This window comes from Sceloporus undulatus, chromosome 5 (assembly GCF_019175285.1).
Source record: "Sceloporus undulatus isolate JIND9_A2432 ecotype Alabama chromosome 5, SceUnd_v1.1, whole genome shotgun sequence".
Classification (NCBI taxonomy): domain Eukaryota; kingdom Metazoa; phylum Chordata; class Lepidosauria; order Squamata; family Phrynosomatidae; genus Sceloporus; species Sceloporus undulatus.
Window position 1 is genome coordinate 37195931 of NC_056526.1, and position 16109 is coordinate 37212039.

General features: G+C 41.2%; 1 protein-coding gene across 2 annotated transcripts in view; it reads left to right on the forward strand.

The window, feature by feature from the left end:
• CACNA1I (calcium voltage-gated channel subunit alpha1 I) overlaps positions 1-12575 on the forward strand; it is a 412300-nt gene extending 399725 nt beyond the window's left edge. For both annotated transcript variants that reach the window (XM_042468134.1, XM_042468135.1), the window contains 3 exons: positions 672-837; positions 2102-2298; positions 4554-12575. In XM_042468134.1, coding sequence (XP_042324068.1) covers positions 672-837; positions 2102-2298; positions 4554-5264 — 1074 coding nt within the window. In that variant the 3' untranslated portion in view covers positions 5265-12575. The remainder of the gene's footprint in view (positions 1-671; positions 838-2101; positions 2299-4553) is intronic.
• The last annotated feature ends 3534 nt before the right edge of the window (positions 12576-16109 follow it).

Sequence of the window (16109 nt, forward strand, 5' to 3'; positions counted from 1 at the left end):
AGGCCTCTGGTTATTTGGCCTTTGTAATTTATCCTATCCTTCCTTTTTTCCATTGTGAAATTTAAGATGGTGCAGAGAAGGTTCCCTAATGAATTTACATCCTAGTGCTACTGACCAGACCCAGACCTGCTTAGCTTCAGCTCTAGGTGAAGGTATCATCAGTCCTCAGACAGGCAAACCCTCCAGATGTTTGAAAGCAACAGTCCAATCCTGCCAAATTATGGTTGATTTAAATAATGAACTGGGCCCTTCTTACCATTTCCTTCTCTCTCTTAGGCTGCTACTACATTGCAGAATGAATGCAGTTTGGCTCCACTTTAAATGCCATGGCTCTATCCTATAGTATCCTGGGATTTGTAGTTTGTTGTGGTGGTGGTATTTGTTATTAAGCTTTATTTATATAGTGCTGTAGATTTGCAAAGCGCTGTACGTACATATAAACAATAAAATAGATGAGAGTAAACCTGCCCATGGCATACAATCTAAGTTGTGACATCAGAGCTCTCTGGGAGAGAAGGCTAAATGTCTCACAAAATTACAAATCTCAGAATTCTAAAGCATTGAGCCATGGCAGTTAAAGCAATGTCAAACTGCATTCATTCTGTAGTGTAGATACAGCCCATGTAGAAATATATGAAATTTCACATAGCAAACATCTTTATTTTATCCAGGATGGTGAGGACAGCCCTAACTCCATGGGGATTGTGCCTTTGGAGGAAAGTCTCTTCCCTTTAACGAGTACAGATGCTTCTCCTGCTCCAGAAAGCTACCTATGTGAAATGGAGAAAATCCCTTTTAGTCCAGTACAGTCTTGGCTAACAGATGAGAGCAACCAAGGTAGGTAATATCTTGCATTTCAACAGAACTATAGCAGAACCAGTAATGCTATTTTAAAAAAATATTTTATTTTTTATATTAAACAAATGTCATTTGTAGAGTTGCAATATGTTATTAACATATTGCTTTTTATTACTTAAAAATACACTCTGTTGATTTAATCTATGTATTTACTTCATCTCTATATCCTGCTCTTCCGCCAGTATCTTCAGAGCAGAATGTGTGGTCCTCATCTGTGTTGAATCTTTCCAAGAACTCTGTAATGTAGAGTTGGCCAAAGCTATCAAGAAAGATAGTTACTGGCAAAAGGTTGCCCACTGAGATTCATAACAGAGCAGGCATTTCACCAGAGAATTATCTTTGGAATCCTCTCTTTTCTTATACACTAAAGGATATGGTAAAGGAAAGCCATGCTGAAAATGATGATGGGTCCTGCCCCAGTCCCTTTTGGAAGGGTGGGTGGGGGGTGCTCATTCACATTTCCAACTGTGTTCTCTCTGGAATTGACTGATCTTCCCAGGGTGGATTTCCCTTCTCCAAACTACTCAGGGAAGACCAGACATCAGAGAAGACACAAAGCTGCTGTAGCAAGGTACGAATAGTTAGAAAAGTGTGCTTCTCCTAATCTCTCTCTTTGCAACATATGAGGCCAGAGTAGAATTGGTGGATGCTTTCTCTATTGCTTCTGGGGGATGTCAGTAGGGCAGTGGTAGGCAACTGTGAAAGGGTAGGAAACCTTGCTTTTTTGCTCCCAAGTGCCAATGGGGACAACAACAAAAAAATAAAAATCAGACCTAGGATAGGAGGCTTTTTGAACAAGAAGTGAGTTGAAGTCATTTCCTGTATTGTATTGTTTTGTTTTTAAGCCTCTCTTGGGCCTAAATTGGCCCAGCCAAGGTGGGTCCCAAACATGGTGGGAATGCCATCCACGCCCCTTGAAGGGTTTTTGAGGCACATTTGGGAGCAAAAAACCCCTCCTCCCCCATAAAAAATAAATAATAATTTCGACACACACATACCGCCAATGGAGCCTGGGGCTACATGCAGCCCACTGGTCACACTTTGTCCATCCCTGTGCTAGGGAAAGGGAAGGAGAAAGCTGTGTGAGAAGTATGCAGAACACAGCTTGATGTTTTTTTTAATTTCCTCATCAAGCAGATAATATGGATGGGCCCTGTAAAAAAAAACATTTGAAAGATAAAGCCTTTGACATTTTCTTTTTATGTGTTAATTTCTTTCCTCTACTACCACACCACTCTGCCAGGTCCTCCCAGCCCCTTCTCTCCAGATGCATCTAAGACTCTATTTCTGGAAGAAGCAGAATTTTTCCTTCCAGCTCCTTCTGCCAGTCAGCCAAGTCAGGAAGAAGTTCCCTGTCCAGAGAATCTCCCTAAAATCTCTCTGCAGGCTTCTTGGGCTTCACTGCAATCTCAAAGTGTGAACTGCTCCCTTATCCATCAGGTAAGGGCACATACACCTACTATGCTACCATCTGTCCATAGCCGGATGTTTTAGCCTTACATTTACATGAAAAGAACATGCTGTGGGGTGGAAAAGAGGAAAGAGATGGTCCTCATTTATTGGATGAGTCTACACAAGACTCTTAATATGAAAACTCCTTGCCTTGTACATGCAAATTTTTGGGGAGGGGGCTTTGTTGGGGGGGGGTCCACTCCTAATACTCCCATATTTTCTTACTGTTTCTTGAATTTTCCCCCTTTTGGTGGAGTTATGCCTTAGTACAGGGTTCTTTTGAGAACATGTCCTTCATACATCAGCAAATCCAGGCTGAGGGGTTAATTTAGAATGTCCAGTTCTCCCCAGATGCTATAATCTGCTAGAGTACAGACACAGTGAATTATGATGTTAGTGGATTACAGTAATGTGAGTCAAGGTTTACACCACTGTAACTCACTTTTATGGTTGTTGTGGAAGCTGAAATTCACTATCAACTGTGCAACCACCCAGATCTCCTGAATTCCTAGCCTTGTACTTCATCTTGTCTTCAGATATATTCAACTTGTTCTTCCTTTTCTTAAGGCTGGTCTTGGCTCTGTCTTATAAGGATTCTAGAGAAATTCCTTCATGACTAAAGGTTACAATGTTTAGGGGTTTTAAATTTAGAAAAAGGGCACATGAGGGAGACATGATAGAAGTGGATAAAGGTATACATGATGTAGAGGAAATGGATAGTGAGAAATGTTTCTCCTTCTCTCACTAGACTAGAACCTTGAGTGATCTAATGGAGCTGAATGGTGGGAGAAGCTGGAGAGACAAAAGGAAGTACTCTTTCCCAGAGAGCATACTTAAGATATGGGACTCATTACCACGTGATCAGAGCTTAGAAATGTAAATGAAGATGGCCAACATGTAACATAGTTATTTATAATGTGTTACTTCCAAGTTCTTATGTGATATAATGATAGCAGCCAATTAAGACTGTTTCACAAAATGATTAGGCAAATTAGGAGATTAGGCAAATTAATGGAGGATAAAGTTATTAATACAGTACCTATTAGTCATAATAGCTTTATATTACCTCCTATATCAGAGGTGGCATGCCTCCTGAATACAAGCTGCTAGGGAACACAGACAAAAAGGTGCTTATTATACTCAATGCCCTGCCTGTGAGCTTCCCAGAGGCATCTGTTTGTCCAGTGAGGGAATGCTGGATTAGATAGACCTTTGGTTTGAGGCAGCATGACTCCTCTTATGTAACAGTGAAATGCTGATAGACTAATGAAAAAGATGATAATTAAGCAGGTTGCCTGAAATACATGTATAAAGTAATTAACAGGGTAGTAAGACTCCAGAGAGAGAAAAATTTCTGTTTGTTATAATACTAGAACTACAGGAAAGCCAACAATATTGATTGGCACAAGATTAAGGAGAGTTAAAATGAAGCATTTCTCCACACAGTGCATACTTAACTTACCTAATTCATTAACACAGCATGTAATAATGACCACAAATTTGCATGGTCTCTTAAAGCAAAGTAACAGAAAATAGTTTTTTTTTTTTTTCCCAATGTGTCAAACATGAGAGCTACTATGGACTATAATTTCTGGTTTCTTCCAGCCAACATGGCCACTGGTACATCCTGCTTTTCTCAGCTTACATGGCTGAGTAGCAATAAAGGCCTGAAATAGTGCCCATATACAAACTGCATACCCTCCAACTGTTCTGATTTGACAATGACAGACTTAATAAATCATCTCTTGTTCCACTTTTTCTGCTGCTTTTAAAATGTCCCTATTTCCCTCTTCTCCTCAGTTTTTCCCCTTGGTCTTCATCTTTACCTCCATTGCTGCAAACTGAGTTCAAAGAGGAAAAGGGGTTTGCATTCAATTAATTCTATAGGGAGAGAGAACAGGAGCTGGCAGAATATTACCCTTCCCTGTAAGCTGGGGCAAAAACTAACTGCTGCAGCCTCTCGTAGTTTGTGTGTTCTTCCCATTAATAAATCTTTCCAACTTAATCATACTCTGATGTTACTTGGCCACAGGTTTTCACTTGTGAAATGTTGAAGGGTATGGAATTGACTGACATCGCCAAGTGGCATATGGTGAGCTGGGGACAAACTATAGTAGGTTACGTCAGGTTAACCTCCACACATTTATAGGTGATTAACCCTTTCCCTCACTCAGTATAGAAATAAATATGATAACAACTAGAAATCAACAATTTGCTTCTCTTTTTGCTGCTTGGTCCTGCAGACCACAGAGAGTGACACCTCCTTAGATGACAGCAGGAGCAACAGCTCAGAAGGAAGCCTGCAGACCACACTGGAGGACAGCTTAAACCTCAGTGACTCACCCCAGTGTGCACTGGATCTCCCAGTAACACTGTGCCCAGTGCCAGCAGCAGCCACCCAAAGAGCCTTGGTGGCACCACTTTCCCCTGCTTCTCGGAGGCAGAGCTTAAAGGGTCGTGGGATTTTCACTCTTCAGAACATCCGGCGGCACCAGCGAAGCCACAGCAGTGGAGGAAGTACTAGTCCAGGTTGTCCTTACCATGACTCCATGGACCCTTCTGATGAGGAGGGTGCTGGAAGCAGCCTAAGGGGTGGAGGCAACAATAGTGAACAGTCAGAGACCCTTAGCAGCCTCTCTCTGACTTCTCTCTTCTCACCACCACCTCCACCACAAGGTCTGGCACTGATAAAGAAGTGCAACAGCACCAGCAGTCTCCATGCCAACTCTTCTTCGCGAGGTTCTGCAGTGACAGAGGCCAAGCAGTTCTACTCGGTTGACCCAAGGGGTTTTTTATCCATGCCCTCATGGATGACGGACTTCTGCAAGAATAGTCCTTCTCCAAGGGAAGGTGGCATGCCAGAGGGCTCAGGCAGGATTGGGACTGCAGATCACAGCTCCCCAATTCCTTCTGAGTTGCAGCTGGGGAGTGGAGTCAGCAAGAGGAACAGATGAGTCTCCTTGGGGCAGGGAGAAATAATGAAATGTGAACAAGGAGCGTGTTTGGGCTACCATTTCCTACTAGCAGTTCCAAATGGCAGGACTGTGGAAAAGGAAACAAGCAACCACGCAAAATATAAATATGTATGTCTGTGTGTGTATGTGTGTGCACGCATGCATGCATGCGTGCGTGCATATGTGTGGAAAACAAAAACTTTTATTCCATACCTCAGAGACACAAGTGAGTGAAAGCAATATGTGAACACCCCACCCATGCATGGGACCACCGCCTCTGCAAAGAAAACAGTGGAGCAAGGGAATCAAAAGATAAGAGTGCTGGGTTAAGCGGGTGAAGAGCCTCTAGCCAAATAATTGGCTGAAGGCAGCCGTTTACTCCTCTACATATACAAATATATATGTACAGACATATAGAATGATTTATTTATTTTTTTTACAGAGAGCTTAGGACTTCCAGAAAGTGCTAAGTGTGAAAAGGCCCAGGTCTTGGGGAAAATATAATTTCAAAATGAAATGAGGAACCTGGATTTTAGGGCTTGGGTATCTTTTTTTGAGGAAAATTGTATTGTTCATGCTTTCCTCTGGGGAGAAGAGGAAATGTCTGTTACCAGATCAGTGTGGGCAGTACGTTGCTCTATATGGAGATATTGGGGTGGGGTACAACAAGATCTAGAGCTGAGGTTGGCTGTCTCTGTGTTATTGAGCTTTTCAGGCAATGTCAGTGAAACTCCATTCCTTACATGTTAACTTTGTGGAGTCTGGTCATCTAGCTGAGTTTAGGTGAGTTTTGGAGAAGTGAAAAGAAGTGTCATTGTGGCAGAAAGGATAAGATGTAACCACACAGTGAGTACTGAGTACTTTGCTTCACATTGATTTTGCTTTTTAAAAAGTAATGCAGAGGAAAAAGATGCTTGGGGGAAGCTTCTCTGTATTGTTAGGGGTGTGGGGTTTATATTTTATTTTCCTTACTATTCAGTACTTGTGAAGAGTCTATTTTAGAAGCCCAGAGGTGCAAAAAAAAAAAAAACATCTCTAGAGAAAAGTATGCTATTTTTTACAAATATATTAAAAGGTGAAGAAAACAGCAACCTCAAGAGAATGAGCAGAGGAACAGAATGAACCTGACTTATAAGGTGTAACTAGCTCTCTAGTTACCTAAATCTCATATAGTGTCCCACAAAAATATATTTCCAAGCAATCTCTAGAAAAGACTGTGAGCTATCCTCCCCCCCCCCCTTTAAAAAAAACTCTTTTATGGCTTTCCAATTTAAATCCAGTGTGGTGACTCTTGGACAGCATCAGATGACGTTCCTCCAGCCATTCTAAAAAATTCAAAGCAATTAGCACTTTTTTGGTCCTGACACCAGAAGTTGATAGTGAGGGTCAAGCTTTACGACATAGTTTAGTACTGTGTGTATGTTTTTAAAAACTATAAATAACTGCTGCTAGAGAGAAGCGAAGTTGGAAACATAAAATGCTGGTAGAAGGGTTCTTACTGCACAAAAGTCCTGATGAAAAGCCCATCACACCAACAGACTGTTATCTGGCACAATAACAGCCCCTGTTCATGTCAATGAGTAATTCCCTCCCATGCCAAGTGTCAGCTTCAGGGAATAATTTTCATCAGGATCATGGCACAAAAGGAAATGGTTAAATTGCCTCCCTAGCTGTTGTACTACTCATCAAAATCAGGCCCCACAGCAGCTGCTAGTTATAGTTTTTACATGTGATGACACCAAACTACATGTCACAAGGAGTTGGCCTTGTGAGAATGAGAAAGAGGGTACATGTATGTGTACGTATATGCAATATGATAGGTTATTTGTTTACTAGTGAATGTTTGGAAGGGTTGCTCCTTACCTTTTCAGTGCTTTGTATATGAAGAGTGGATTGATCATCCGGGAGGTTCATGGGAGTTAGTATCTGATTAGATGAAAGAATCACTCTCAAAATCAAAAAGGCCAATTTCTTACTCCCTGTTATATAACACATTCCCAGTGATTCAGTCCTCCTTTCAGGGTGCCTTTGTATTGGGTCTTACTTTTTTCACCACCAGCCAAGTTCTCTGCCAAGCCTGGTTTTGGTAAAATAGACATAATCAATTTCATTTTAAAGGCAACATTCAAAGATATAACTTGAAGGCAAAGTTGCCAACTGACAAGGAAAAAAAACATGGCAGGCTCCTGTGCCTTTGACAAAAACATGATCTATAGAAAGTTGTAAGTGAAAGTCTCTATAACATGGAGATGAACACTTTCACATACTTTGTGCTGGAAAATTAAAGCCCTGTTAAAGGCACATCTATAGGGTTTGGGGGGGGGTTGAAAAGTTGGTAACCAACTTTAAAGGGCTTTGGGGGAAACAGGCAGAAGGATTTTCAATACTCTTTCCTTCCAACATGCTCCTCTCTACTGAGCATCACATACCCAGGAGTGGGGGAGTACTTGTCTTCAGAATGAGACATTTTTTTTTCTCACACAAGGTATACCTGCCTCTGTGGGCTCCTTCCACATACTTGGACCCAAGGTTGCATCCTTTTTAACAGCCATGTCTGCAGCATATTCTTTTTAAGAAGACAGAACAATGCTGATTTATATGGCCAAACAGCTGCTTTGTTCTGTATGTAATGAGGCAGTAAATACCAAATGTGTTGTGATGAACAGGAGATGGAATTTTAACAGTGAATTCATCTCTTGGATAATCATACATCTTTCTTAGAGAATATAAAACCAGAACTGAGCAGCGTCTAAAACTTTGGAGGAAAAGAGACCAGGAGAATCCACTACTTCAGAGAAGTCACTGGTCTGCATTAATAAAGCAATAACAGTGGTCTTAGTTTTCATTGTTTGTTTTTTGTTCTGATTTGTGGCATGCTTCCTGTTAATTCTCAAAGGCAGGAGAGCACAGTGGGCAGAGAAAAGGCAACCCTTCCTCACCCAATTTCACTCCAAAACATACACTTCAGTCTGAACGGATCAAACAAAGATTCTACAAGTAGAGACTGACATTTCATCATATCTTCTTAACCACCACTATTCCAGGCTGTGGTCATGCTGGGACCAATTCATTATGTACATTGTAGATTCTGCAGCCATTAATCCATATGATGAAGCAGTCAAATGGCATTTTCTCTTCCAATGCAAAACCAATGCAGGTAACAGAGCTCTCACATTGCCTACCAAAAGAGGTGTGTGAATGTATTTGCTAAGTAGGGATCTTACATTTCCTGCTGGGTTCTGCTTGTACAAATTCATTGTGAGACCTCATGAATAACTCAGTCCAATGTAACTTTTTCACATGTATGCCCTTCCAAAATATCTGGTATTGAACAGTTTGATGTTGAAATTGTGTTTATTTGTGCTTGAAAAACAAAGACCAAAACTAATCAATCAAAACAGCCCACTCACATTGAAAGGCAGCATGTAACCAGTTTGTAATTTTGATCCTGTTCATTTCAAGTGTAGCCTTAAATGATGGAAAATGGGGTATGAAAAGCAGCAGGGAAATTGGCCTTGGAAATGCCCATGTAATCTAAGGATGCTAAACCTTTCCCATTGGATGTTCAACTTTTCCCATGCTTGCCTTTAAATCTCTGCAATGTTACTGGGAACTTAGGCTTCCATTATAATGTGTAGTTCTGCCTCCCGAATGACCTACAGTCAAGAAGCATGGTAGGTTCAATCCTACATTATTTAGAACCCGTTCATGCATGTTTAATCAGACGTAAGTCCCATTCTCCAGAGATGATGTAGTCTGTCTCCAGCAAACATATTTGAGAAAGCATCAACTCACAGTCACAGTAAAGAGCTGTCTTTGAAAATACCAATGGAGGAACTTCCTCTAGAAATTCTAGACTGGGCCCACATGGCTAACACTGTGAGGGGTCTGTTCAGAGCTCAGCAATCCCCTTCTTCCCTTTCTCCTTCAAACTGCTCATTCTCTGTTCATTTCAAACACAAATGGGCTAGAAGGAAAAATTATATTACAAAAGCTTTCTGTCTGGATTCAACACTTTCCTTGCAACAAGTAATCTTCTGAGGAAATACCTTCAAGTTCCCATGCATCCTCATTAGACATTCCTGTGTAGTGTTTATCCTGAACAGTATTTCTGGCATTAGGACTTCCTATTTAGCATTTAATTTGGCCAAAGAATATTCAGAAGGGTCTTGGTAGCTCAGGTCTCTGCCTTGTGCCTCTAAAGGTAGCGATTTTTCCATGTCTGGATGAGAACACCATCCATTCAGGGCTCTTCAACCCAAACAACAGATTTCTGCCAAATTAAAACAAGATCATGCTGGAATACATGTGAAGTTGGTCATCAATGCACAAAGAAGCCTCCTTCTCAATGAGAAGGTAGAAAATTGAAGTGTTGAGTCATCACCTCTTGCTACAGATTTATGTAGACCTGATAAAATCAGTCCAGTTCACTGGCTTTGTTTGTAACTTGACAGGATATGATGAGTATTACTTGAGCAATGTTTATGCAAGATCTGTTAGACTCTCTTTGTAGCTTTTCAATGTCAGGTCACCCTACAACTTCATCTTCTAGTCATTTCTACATCAGAAACTAAATAAGCACTTCAGTGGAGACTGGAAGTCACTGTCTTGAGGGATATTGCTCATATAGCAAGTCAATATCTTGATCATAATAGTGCAAGCCTCTCAGATTAGTGAGTTTGCTTATGAGTCAAAAGACTGAAATGAAATGGTCAATGCTGGATGAAAGCTGGGTAATGCAGAAAATGTTCAGACCACAAAGGAGCAAAATAACAGAAGCAGCTCCAAGAATATTGTAGAGAAAGGACTGGTTCTAGCTGATGGCAATCAATCATTCCCCGGCCCCAGCCATCTACCTGGAGGCAAGCTTCTCTAACTGATTTTAAGAGAGAAATTATTTTTTGAGATATGTGTTACTATGAAATTAGACAAAGTTTATTATATATCTTTTTTTCTCTTGAGGCTGATGTCCAGAATCATTGAAAAGATCCAAGAACAATAGATGAAAATGGTTCTCCTAGTTCCATATGGATGCAAAAGATCATGGCTTTCAAATATGCCTGCAATGAATCTGTAATATCCTTGGCAATTTCCTTACCAATTGGATCATCTGATCCAGGACCCAGCGTTTCACCCTCCATCTCAACTTCATAGAGACCAGAGCACTACATTATTCAGTGTGCCATCTCTATGATCCTGGCATGCTGTTTACAATATTTGTAATGCTTCCTGTGAGATATTCAGTTATTGGTGTTTTCCTTAATATATTTATCCCATGAAGGTAAATATCAGCATAATATTGGATTTCTTGCACAAAAGTTTCACGCAGGACTTCAGCATGTGTATTCGGAAAAAGCATTTTTATCCACAATATGGTAGGGAAAAGTGGAACCTTCCTCCATGGCATAGTCAGCCATCATTATTGCTCTTCCAGTCAGAGATGCATATAGTGTGTGGCATACTACAACAGTGCTACCCAAAGTCACGGTCCACAAGCTAGTGCCAGACTAAGCGCCATCAGCTGTCAGTCCACAACAAGTTTCCAAGAAAGAAAGGAACAGTTATAGCCAGTGGGTACAAACATGGTGCAAGTCCATCATGCATTAGTGAAAAAACATTGCCAGTGCCCCATTATCAGATAGCCTGAGAAGGAATGGGCTACAGTGTCTGAGTGAGTCCTGAGAATGGTATTATGGCCAGTCACTTTTCTCTTACACACATTTCTTGTTTTGATCATTTCTTTCATAGAGTTTGTCTACACTGCTTAAAACCCCTTAAAAAAACCCAGCCTCCCCTTGAATCTGGAGCAATAAGCCACAGGATACATGGCCCAATCCACCCTGGATTCAGAGTATCCTACCTTATTGTGGCGTTTTGTGACACCATTTTAGTATGCAGGCCAATTCCTGACCCAAATGGTGAGATTTTTCCCTCCTCTGCCCTTCCGCCAGCTTGGAACCACTTGCTAATATCAGACAAGGTGCCCAAATTGCTGGAGCTGGAGCTGCCAAGGAAGGAAAAACTTCACCATTTGGGCTGGGAACTGGCCCAGACAAAGTTCAAAAGGGGTGAAGGGAGCAGCAGTGGACCCCAGGAACTCTGCTGGGACATTTGAGTAGTGTAGACAATATACACAATGTCTCTGTAGAGAAAAATGTTTGCAAAGTGGCTCTGGGCTGGGGGCAGGAGTCCATGTGGACTTTTGCCCCTAGTGCAAACTAGCCCTTAGGGTTCCTTTCATTTCTGAGCTTGCTTTGTGCTTTCAGGGTTTTGGTTTTTTTTTTCCTCCCAGAAGATAGACTAGGAGCGGGTACCAAATGGGCTTCTGGCTCGGTCTGGCATTTCTGGGGCAAGGCTTTGGTGTCCTGATGAGCTGGCCCTGCCTGTGTGACTGTGAGGAGACTGTCCCACATTGTGAGAAGGGATTTTCCCATTCACAACCAAATTTCACTTACTCCCAAGTAAGTCTGCAAAGGAGTGCCTCTTTTGAGTATGACAGCCTGGCAGCTGATTCATAGCACCAAAAAAAGTTGTTCATAAAGTGCAGGTACAAGAAGAGACAACTGGGGGGAAACTAACCTGTCATCTCTGTTGTGAATATGCAGTCTCCATGCTGGCCTTCATTGCAAGGATATGCAGCATATCTCTTTTTCGAAGGTGCTACTGTGCATTCGTGACTTTAGAGATCCCAGCCTGCTTTTGTTATGTAATGCTCTGGTGTTTAACTTGAATTTCTAACAGCATAGCCATCTCCTTGTTATCAACTGAATCCCATTCTTCCTTCCAAAAAAAATTATATATATGAATTCCTGTTGCTTGTATTTTCGTTTCACTCTACGAGTAAAGCAAAAGGCTTCTGGCCTAGGAAAACGGTTACCATAGCAACTGAGGACTAGGTTATCTTTGGAGAATATTTTGCCTTTCCCTTTTAATTATTTACTAATGGCTTTGAGGACATAGCTGTTCTTCCCAGAGCAATTTGTTAAAAGACAAAAACAAAAATGGATTATTTGTGCGTATTAGCCGAGAGAGAGAGGTTTATGTACCACATTTGGGGGCGGGGGGATCTGTTTATGTCTGGTTAGTTTTGCTTTCCATGGGGGTCTCTCTTCTCCACTCATTTTAGTGGGGAGTCACAAGAAGATGTAGACCTCCAGCCATGTTTTGTTTCTGTGCTCATGTGAGAATTTCTTCCATCTCAGAAGCTGCCCAGGGAGAAAAGAATGTCTCATTGGAACTTCTTCCCAGGTGTGAAGTAGACAACGCAAAACACAAATGCACTTTGTGTAGAAAGTTTTGAACATTAAAGTATTGCCTTTTGACAAGACCTGCCGTGGTGTGGTGTCATTTATCCTACCCTTCACAGGCAAGAGTCGGTTGCTTTTACTCCAGAAGTCACAAAGAAATGATTGCTCTGTTGTGGATCACATAGTTATGCCAGCTGGTTATCAAAGTTAGGAACTAGAATCACTTTGCCTAAAGCTGGAGCAATCTGGATCAAGGTAAAACCAGAAGATATCCTAGCAGGGTGGAGCTCAATGGAAAAAGGGATTTTTAAAACAAGATTGTAAAAGTTTATTTTAGACACAGAACCAAAAAACAAACCAACAACAGGAGTGGGGGGTTTTGACAGCTGGATCCAAAATCAAAAGGAAAAGCTAGGCTACTGTTTCTGGACCCAGCAGCAAAAGGGATGGGTTTCACTTGGCCAGATTGAGAACGCCTGCCCTCTTGTAGGAGCTGAAGACAGGTCATAATTGTATTGATTACAACTGAAGGTCTAATCAACAGATAACCAGTTCATCAATTGAAGGAGACTAACTGACCCAGCCCATTTGCCTGGAATGATGTGGGGTTCTGCCTTGAATCACATTTTGGGAGAAAGGTGGGGTATAAATCCAATAAATAAATAAATTCCACATGGGTGGAAGCCACAGTGTGATTCCTCTAGCCTCCAAGCTAGGAATGACCCTGCCTGTGCCTAGGGGTCCTTCAAACTGGGTATGATGGACACAGAGCTCTCATCTCCACCAAACTGGATCCACCTTAGTGTCACCAAACTCCTAGTTTGGCCAGGTTTTACCCAGATTCCAAGTATGTCACTTTGTGCCCATTTGGACCATCACCTAGTCCAGATTCCAAACTTTCTCTTTAAAAAAGTAAAAGACAAGAAATGGAAGCCAAAAAATGAAGCAAAATATGGAAGCACTCCTCAGTGAAATTGTTCTGTGAGAAACAAGTCAAACCGATCTTACAAGCATGAGAGAAGAGAGAGTGAGCTGTGCTTTTGGTAGACGGGGTGATGTGAAGCAGGGGAAAGAGGGTGAGCAGAGTGGCAGTGTGGCAGAAGCAAGGGAAGGCAACGTTGCAAGGGCTCAAGATGAGGCAAAGGAAGGAATAGAAGGGAAGAAAGAATGAGTGGTACAAGTTGCAAAGTGAAAGATGTAAGGGAAGAGTGTGCTGAGAGGCTGTGAAGTGAGGTGTGGGAGTGTAGGATGCAGTACCAGAGGGAAGAGAAAGGAAGTAAAAGTGGGTGAGAAGTGCAAAGGTGCAAGGCGCAAGAGTGGGATACTTTGCAAAAGTGTGAGGTGGGGCAAAGGGGAAAGAAGGAGAAAGGGGGTGTTAACAAGCAGCAAGAATGCAAGAAACATGGATGGGACACATTGTGAGGGAGGGAAGGAGTAGGAGGGAAGGAAGAATGAGTAGTGCAAGTGGCCAGATGCAAGAATTAAAGGAGGGACCTGTAAGTGGCCCAGGATCACATGGTTAGATTGCTTGACCAAGAAGAGATTGCAATTAAGTCTCCCTGTTCCAAGTCCAGCACTTAAACATTACTCTGTAGTTGTTTTGTCAGATCATTTGTAACTCTTAAAAAATGTTATGAAGGTTTAAACACAGTGAGAAAAAATGCATCAGTTAAGGTGCTTAATTTGCACAATTAGAATAATTTGCATGTGGTGCAAATTACATAATACAGTATGTAAATTACATGCCCAAATTCGAGGAAGCAGAATATGGTGAACCTAATCAAGTCCCATACCCAAAACAGTGAAATTATAACAAATCAAGATTAAAAAGTGTAACTCACACTCAACAAGAGCATAACCTGTAGGAACTACAGCCAACTCAACTCCATATTCAAGGAAGTGACCTCCCGCCCCCAAGAACATATGTTTTTCTGGCAAGTGATCCAAAAGCAAAAAAATGATAAAGTCACATTTTCTAGTTAGTTAATAACTCTAGAACACAGAGAAAACAAAATATGGATGGCTGACTCTGTAAAGCTGCATCCTAAACATCCAAAAACAAAGATGATGGATTAAGAAGGATCATGATATGTTTGGAATAAACATGATGGATTAAGAAGAATCATGATATGTTTGGAATAAATAGAGACCCTTTTTTCCAGAGAAGAGATCCCTTACTGCTGATTTTTGACAGCACAAGGATTTCAACAGGTAGAGAGGTTCAACTTGGGGATAGGCAGGCCCTGAGACAAAGTAGAAAATTGGATATTCAAGCTACCATCTAATGCCTTCAGTTGCTTGAATATCCTTATGTTCCATTTAGGTTGATGAATATTGAACATTTTCTGCATTGTGTAAAGAAACACTTAGCACCTTGCAATGCCAATTACTACACTTTTCACTTCAGGCACTGGTCCACATATAGGTCTTCAAATTGGAAAATTTAGATTTTGTTCATATAAATATTTAAGAACATAGAGACACTGGCTGGCATGAGCTCCATGTGCTGTATTTGTGCTCTAAACGTCAGTCAGAGAACATCTGTTTGCCTCCCTTTAAAATGTTTTTCCCTATTTTCTTGGAAAGAGGAAAACTCCTTTATAATCTGTAGCACTTAAAGACAATATGTGCAAGATCTTATTCATAACAGCTTATGTGGATATACTAAATAATTACTTAGTTTAGTAAAAAGATGTGTTTTCTCCTCATAAGGGTACTCTGTTTGAGATCTACCTAGCTGCATAGCAGAGAGCGATACAGAAGATCAAAGTCTACCCAACTGACAAACTTGTAGGCTGAAATCCTAAGTACATGTATTATGGAGTAAGCTCTACTGGCTGCCTAAATACCCTAAAGGCACCAGGTCCCATCTAAAATTGAAAGCGAATACTTGGATGGGAGACTGCCAACGAATACCATGAGCTGTAAGCTATATTTCAGAGGTAAGAACTCTGAAACCACCTCTAAGTATTCTGGGCAAAAGAAAATCCTATGAAATTCATGGATTCACCATAAATTGATAGGCAACGTAAAGGCACATACACACATACATGCTATACTGAACAAAGCGGGACTTCTAAGTAAACACACATAAGATTGCACTGTAAGGGCAGTCTAGTTATAATACTGTCAACCCAATTGGTTTAAACTTTGCTCTAGCTCAGTCCTCTATAAAGCAGTGAAATAGAAGTAGAGGCTCAAAATAATCTAATATTGAGAGGAAATCTGAGCCCATTCCACACCTGTTGTTTACTAGCCCTTAGGCTTTCTCCAAGTGTTTTTTGTTCCTCTGCTCAACCTGGATGTATTTTGAGTTTCTTCCCTCCATCCACACCACTCAAGAATCTTCAAACTCCATGTTTTATGAAAAATGTACAAGGTCCACTAGATGATTTCCCCCCCTCTAGACAGCAATATGCTCACAATATTATTGGGCCAAACAAAACTTCATGAGTTACGGTCATTTTGAGTATGTTTGTTGTGTTAAGAGCTGAATTCAACCCACAAGCCATTTTCACCTGACTTCCAGCATCCTCCCAAATTGTCCTCCAAGTGTGGGAAACACTTTAGAAGGCAAGTGAACTTGACTACAAGGTTA